This window comes from Dendroctonus ponderosae, unplaced genomic scaffold (genome assembly GCF_020466585.1).
Source record: "Dendroctonus ponderosae isolate FM_Combo_2020 unplaced genomic scaffold, Dpon_F_20191213v2 Dpon_F_20191213_10, whole genome shotgun sequence".
Lineage (NCBI taxonomy): Eukaryota > Metazoa > Arthropoda > Insecta > Coleoptera > Curculionidae > Dendroctonus > Dendroctonus ponderosae.
In genome coordinates this window covers 5,628,669-5,636,079 of record NW_026017111.1, presented here as the reverse complement: position 1 = coordinate 5,636,079, position 7,411 = coordinate 5,628,669, and the positions used below count along the sequence as shown (strand labels likewise).

The following is a 7,411-nucleotide window of genomic DNA, read 5'->3' as shown; positions in this document are numbered from 1 at the left end:
CATGAAAATAATATTAGATTTTGATAAAATTCGAATTATTTAAAAAACCTTTAGATTTAGACATTATAAATCTTATTAAAACAAACACTTATTTTACTCAGAGAATCCAAGAATGCAATAATATATAGGGTATTTCATTTAGAAAAACACAACTTTGATGCTTTTGCGACACTCTGTACATTACAAAAATATTTTTAAAATGGGCACCCGATAGGCGTCTGTCGATTCATCAAATAATACTTTGCAAAAAACAAACGGGCTAGCCGCAAACGCCCGTGCCGTATAGCGTGAATAACCCTGTATACAGGGTGAGTTTTTTTCGATGACCAGTACAGGGATCTTTGAAACTATAGCAGTTACGAAAAAGGTTAAATGGACAAAGAATATATTTGAGAAAAACTTATTTATGGTAAATTTTTAAATTACTCCTGGTTCCGTTGATATTAATTTGACAGGAAAATATTAAAGGGAGAACTTGTAGGAAATTGAATTCAAAACAAAATGGCATAAGACATTTCTCCAAAATAACTGTCATTTTTCACATATGACACAAATTTAAGTTTCTTTAATTGGCTTGATTATGGCTTTACCGAATAGAGTGTTTCATTACGAATTCTGTGACACTTATTTTTATACTTTTCCAATTTAGTTGATCGAAGTTGGTAATGGAAAATAGTATAAGACATTGTTTCCATAGCAACAAATAATAACAACATCTTTCAATTTTTGACGTTCATAATTTGACTGAATTTAATGACATAATTTGACACCATAAAGAAGTTTTTCCCAAATATCTCTTGACAGCCGTCAAATTTTAGAAAAGTGAAATTGGTTTCGAGTAGAGCATTCAAAACTACAATTCTTTGTCCATTTAACCTTCTTCGTAACTGCGCTAGATCCGAAGATCTCTGTACTAGTCATCGAAAAAACCCACCCTATATACAAGGTGTTAATTTGAAAACTTCCCACTATTAATATTTTTCTTGTATTAAATGAATATTTTTAGCCTCCTTGGTTTAACCCGCTTGGAATCTTAAATGGACCGGGGGTCAAGTGGCACATCGTTTTAAAAGGCGTTCAATTCTCTTTACATTAGTTATTACTTTGTGGCTTTTTGTCCAGAGGTTACTAATTATTTTACATCGACAAAAATAACTTTTTATTTGCGGAAGAGAAATTTCTATACTAAAACCCATGACATCTACTTACGCACGATCTTATAAGTTGTAAAATTCATTCCTGGGTTTCAGTCATTTATTGTCTCTATTTATCAATCAAAATACGTTTCGGTGTATTTTTCCACCATCATCAGTTTTTATGTGTAGCGTTGTTGCTGCTTTAGGCCTTGGCATGCATGCCAAGGCTTAAAGTCAGAAAAGTATACACTTATAAGTTGTTCAAGTGTTGTCAATAGTCCTGTAAACAATAATAAAGTCGGTTTTTGAACTCTTCCCTAACATTTCGGAAAACTTCACGGGGAATTGACTGGCATTCTGCTGCAATTCGACTTTTAAGATCATCAATATCAGCAGGTTGTGTTTTATAAACAATGGAATTAAGATTGGTGCAAAATGTCCACTTTATCCAAACGTATTTGCTGATTTGTCTGTTTGTCCTAACCTAAATCTAATAAAATAAAAATTAAATTTCTCTAAATGTGCTCACTATTCATATTTTGTTATAAATTTGTTCGAAGAACTTGTCATTTTCGGTTACGTTGGCGCTATTGCATATATTCCAAAACCCGTCAGTCTAACTCCTTATAGCTTCCCAGTTTTTTTGTTGGCCAAAGTGGACACTCTTGTGCATGCTTTCCCAGGTTTACAGATCCTTTCCTCTTTCTCTTTTCGGCTTCTTCGCTGATTTTCCGACTCATTCCTTGCACGTTCCATGCACCAAAAATCACTGTCCTTTTGCGTTGCTTGGGTCGTCCTCATGGGTATTTCTTTCATTGATTGACCTGAATTCTTGTTTGCAGGCTTGATAATGCAATCCGGCTGAACCAGCACGACATCGGCGACGTGGATTGTCAAATAAAAATTGACTTCAGGATTCTGGTACCCACCGTGGGAAACCAGGAAACATCCCTGTTGACCAATTTTATTGAGGTGGGACACAAGGAGGTGCTCGAACACCCATTGTGCGAGACGTTTCTGCTGCTCAAATGGCGCAAAATCAGGCACTTTTTCTTCTTCAGCCTCCTTTATCAGACCGTGTTTGTTAAGCTGTTCTCGTTCTATATTCAAGGCGTTTACCTAAAGGACTGCCCCTCAGCGCGCCGATTCAACTCGAAGAAAACCTGCCTGGCGGATGATATCTACATGGACATTGGCTATTGTCTGATCGGGCTCAATGTTCTACTGATGTTCAAGGAACTGTTCCAAATACTCCACAGCTGGAAGACGTACATTCTGGAATGGGAAAACTACCTCCAGTGGGGCATCATTATAAGCGTGTTCTGCTGCGTGCAGCCCATGTACCAGATGAACATACGCGAATATGTGTTCACTTGGCAGCACCACGTGGCGGCCGCCAGCGTATTCTTGGCCTGGGTCGAACTGATGATGATTGTTGCTCGCTTCCCCACTTTCGGCGTGTACGTCCAAATGTTCACCACTGTTTCAATCAACTTTTTCAAGTTCATGTGCGCCTATTTGTGCCTCATTATCGCTTTCACCTTGTGTTTCGGCGTCATCTTCGCCAATTATCCGGCCTTCAAGCAGCTGCAGTTCGCCTTCATTAAAGTGATAATCATGATGTCCGGGGAGCTGGAGTACGAAGACGTCTTTTACTCGGATAAGTACGAAATCAAGTACCCGTACACCGCTCACATCGCTTACTTGGTTTTCGTAATTCTCGTCACTATCGTTTTGTCCAATCTCATGGTCGGCATGGCCGTTAACGATATACAAGGTTTACAAAAAAGCGCCAACTTGGATCGGCTGGTGCGTCTGGTTAGACTCATGGCCCACTTGGAGAGTATGCTGTTTTCGAACTTGCTCAAATGGGTACCGTTGAAGGTTCTGGTATTTTTGCATTCGAGCGCGCTGCTGTTGAAGTCGCAAAGAGACTTTACCCTAAACATCCGGCCAAATGATCCGCGGGAAAACAAAATACCGAAAAACTTTATTGAAAACGCGTTTCGACTGGCCGTCGCTAAAAACCCACACCAATCGAAGTCGTCCAGCAAGACTGGCAATTCGAAAAAAAAGCTAAGAAACATGGAGCAAATTGAGCAGGAACTCACCGCGGAAATGACTCGAATCATCAAGCATAAGCTGGAGAAAGTCAAGCTAGAATTGCGTGATAATTAACCAGTTATTAAGTACTTATTCATTGTGTTTAGCAGCTTTTAGTATTACTGTTACTGTGATATCGAGTCCAATGCCACCTCTTGCAATTTAATTCAAATAAATTCCTGGGTTCCAGTCAATTTCATTGTTTATCATTTAAAATGTTACAAATACGTTTCGGTGTTTTTCTCCACCATCATCAGTTTGTCTAAAATATACATTCACAGTCGTCATTAGTTTAAAACAAGAGCTCTGTTAAAATATACATACTAAAATACAAATTACAAACATATTAAAAAGTATATTAAAATCGTTTGAATCTCTTGGGATTACAGGTGATGAGTCAGGGCAATCGTGTTCGGGAAAAGACTAGAATTTATTGTTTAGAGATTTAAATTTTATTTACAGGTATGGTTGTTTCTACCTTCACATTTGGCAAGCCATTGAAAAATCTTTACTTCGTCCAATATCGAGCGAAAGAATAAAAAACTGTTTATAATATTTGGCATTTTTCTATGCATTCTGAGGATATCACTTGGTCTGCATTTCTTCAATATACCAGGTGTTTATATTTTATGTAGTTGGTTTAATTAGTGTATATAGGTGGTCGTTTAATTAGTGAATGCTATACAGGGTGATTCAAAATTGGCGTCATTTCTCTGGAGGTGTTGTCTGGCGCTGTTATAGGAGTAAAGAAAAAATAATAATATATCCGGTAACCATGGAATTATACAGACTGACAATAAGATAAACAAGGATAAACGGTAAATTCAACAAGATTTTTTGACGAAATGTCAACCTGTTCTCATAACTTCGAGTATTGGTGTTTAAAAATGAACCATACAACACCAAACATTTGATTGGTTAACTCCAAACAAGCTAGTGCTTGTGTAATCTCYTTATTATCCACTCTTATCAMGCAGCTTYTCGTATTCAGTTAATTCACTCCTGCTCCATTTGTATCTSCTTGTGCTGTGTGTATCGTACAAACGTGGTGGGAATGTAGCCCTTCCTCGGWATTTATTTGGTGCTRGGGAAAGTGTCAGTTATTGTGCTCTGAGTGCCCCTGGAAGGCCCTGTTTCGATTATGTCCAATACTTGTCCACCTATAACTATCTGTTAATGACAAAAAACATCATTGCCGCTATGACTTTTCATCAAAAAATTGTAGAAGGGAACTTTTTTATATCAAAAATTTTCGTAATTTGAAGCAAAGATCGTAATTTTTCTTTTTGAATGCTTAAGTATTCCAATATGCTATCAATTAAACATGAAACCATTTCAAAATAATGCTTAATAACAAAGTTGAAATTCGATCTTCAACTGTTAATAGCTTCTAGAAATAAAAAAAAAATTCAATATTTTTCTCGTACTCCCAAGGGATGGCCTCTATCGCCTCTTAAAAGGAATGACGCCAATTTTGAATCACCCTGTATAGAGCTAAGATTGTCGGTGTCTGATCTAAAATTCATTGCATTCTGATGTTTTTTAATTTGTATCATTTCATTAATTCTTCTCTTATTATGATTGTCTTCATTGATTAATTTGCCAAATGCCAAATATTATAAACAGTTTTTTTATTCTTTCGCTCGATATTGGATGAAGTAAAGATTTTTAAATGGGTTGCCAAATGTGAAGGTAGAAACAGCCATACATGTAAATAAAATTTAAATCTCTAAACAATAAATTCTAGTCTTTTTCCGAGCATGATTGATCTGTCCGTCTTGACTCATCACCTGTAATCCCAAGAGATTCAAACGTTTTTCATATACTTTTTAATATGTTTATAATTTGTATTTTAGTATGTATATTTTAAGAGAGCTCTTGTTTTAAACTAATGACGACTGTGAATGTATATTTTAGACAAACTGATGATGGTGGAGAAAAACACCGAAACGTATTTGTAACATTTTAAATGATAAACAATGAAATTGACTGGAACCCAGGAATTTATTTGAATTAAATTGCAAGAGGTGGCATTGGACTCGATATCACAGTAACAGTAATACTAAAAGCTGCTAAACACAATGAATAAGTACTTAATAACTGGTTAATTATCACGCAATTCTAGCTTGACTTTCTCCAGCTTATGCTTGATGATTCGAGTCATTTCCGCGGTGAGTTCCTGCTCAATTTGCTCCATGTTTCTTAGCTTTTTTTTCGAATTGCCAGTCTTGCTGGACGACTTCGATTGGTGTGGGTTTTTAGCGACGGCCAGTCGAAACGCGTTTTCAATAAAGTTTTTCGGTATTTTGTTTTCCCGCGGATCATTTGGCCGGATGTTTAGGGTAAAGTCTCTTTGCGACTTCAACAGCAGCGCGCTCGAATGCAAAAATACCAGAACCTTCAACGGTACCCATTTGAGCAAGTTCGAAAACAGCATACTCTCCAAGTGGGCCATGAGTCTAACCAGACGCACCAGCCGATCCAAGTTGGCGCTTTTTTGTAAACCTTGTATATCGTTAACGGCCATGCCGACCATGAGATTGGACAAAACGATAGTGACGAGAATTACGAAAACCAAGTAAGCGATGTGAGCGGTGTACGGGTACTTGATTTCGTACTTATCCGAGTAAAAGACGTCTTCGTACTCCAGCTCCCCGGACATCATGATTATCACTTTAATGAAGGCGAACTGCAGCTGCTTGAAGGCCGGATAATTGGCGAAGATGACGCCGAAACACAAGGTGAAAGCGATAATGAGGCACAAATAGGCGCACATGAACTTGAAAAAGTTGATTGAAACAGTGGTGAACATTTGGACGTACACGCCGAAAGTGGGGAAGCGAGCAACAATCATCATCAGTTCGACCCAGGCCAAGAATACGCTGGCGGCCGCCACGTGGTGCTGCCAAGTGAACACATATTCGCGTATGTTCATCTGGTACATGGGCTGCACGCAGCAGAACACGCTTATAATGATGCCCCACTGGAGGTAGTTTTCCCATTCCAGAATGTACGTCTTCCAGCTGTGGAGTATTTGGAACAGTTCCTTGAACATCAGTAGAACATTGAGCCCGATCAGACAATAGCCAATGTCCATGTAGATATCATCCGCCAGGCAGGTTTTCTTCGAGTTGAATCGGCGCGCTGAGGGGCAGTCCTTTAGGTAAACGCCTTGAATATAGAACGAGAACAGCTTAACAAACACGGTCTGATAAAGGAGGCTGAAGAAGAAAAAGTGCCTGATTTTGCGCCATTTGAGCAGCAGAAACGTCTCGCACAATGGGTGTTCGAGCACCTCCTTGTGTCCCACCTCAATAAAATTGGTCAACAGGGATGTTTCCTGGTTTCCCACGGTGGGTACCAGAATCCTGAAGTCAATTTTTATTTGACAATCCACGTCGCCGATGTCGTGCTGGTTCAGCCGGATTGCATTATCAAGCCTGCAAACAAGAATTCAGGTCAATCAATGAAAGAAATACCCATGAGGACGACCCAAGCAACGCAAAAGGACAGTGATTTTTGGTGCATGGAACGTGCAAGGAATGAGTCGGAAAATCAGCGAAGAAGCCGAAAAGAGAAAGAGGAAAGGATCTGTAAACCTGGGAAAGCATGCACAAGAGTGTCCACTTTGGCCAACAAAAAAACTGGGAAGCTATAAGGAGTTAGACTGACGGGTTTTGGAATATATGCAATAGCGCCAACGTAACCGAAAATGACAAGTTCTTCGAACAAATTTATAACAAAATATGAATAGTGAGCACATTTAGAGAAATTTAATTTTTATTTTATTAGATTTAGGTTAGGACAAACAGACAAATCAGCAAATACGTTTGGATAAAGTGGACATTTTGCACCAATCTTAATTCCATTGTTTATAAAACACAACCTGCTGATATTGATGATCTTAAAAGTCGAATTGCAGCAGAATGCCAGTCAATTCCCCGTGAAGTTTTCCGAAATGTTAGGGAAGAGTTCAAAAACCGACTTTATTATTGTTTACAGGACTATTGACAACACTTGAACAACTTATAAGTGTATACTTTTCTGACTTTAAGCCTTGGCATGCATGCCAAGGCCTAAAGCAGCAACAACGCTACACATAAAAACTGATGATGGTGGAAAAATACACCGAAACGTATTTTGATTGATAAATAGAGACAATAAATGACTGA

At 38.3% G+C, this 7,411-nt stretch overlaps 2 protein-coding genes across 2 annotated transcripts; one reads left to right on the top strand and one right to left on the bottom strand.

Annotated features, from left to right (window-relative positions):
* Window positions 1-1,967: 1,967 nt before the first annotated feature.
* LOC125502827 (transient receptor potential channel pyrexia-like) lies at window positions 1,968-3,433 on the top strand (the record flags this gene model as incomplete). The annotated part of the gene is made up of 1 exon (XM_048662185.1): window positions 1,968-3,433. A coding segment is annotated over one exon (1,347 nt), but the record flags the coding sequence as incomplete, so codon positions are not given.
* Window positions 3,434-5,224: 1,791 nt separating this feature from the next.
* On the bottom strand, window positions 5,225-6,693 carry LOC125502826 (transient receptor potential channel pyrexia-like; the record flags this gene model as incomplete). The annotated part of the gene is made up of 1 exon (XM_048662184.1): window positions 5,225-6,693. A coding segment is annotated over one exon (1,350 nt), but the record flags the coding sequence as incomplete, so codon positions are not given.
* Window positions 6,694-7,411: the final 718 nt, after the last annotated feature.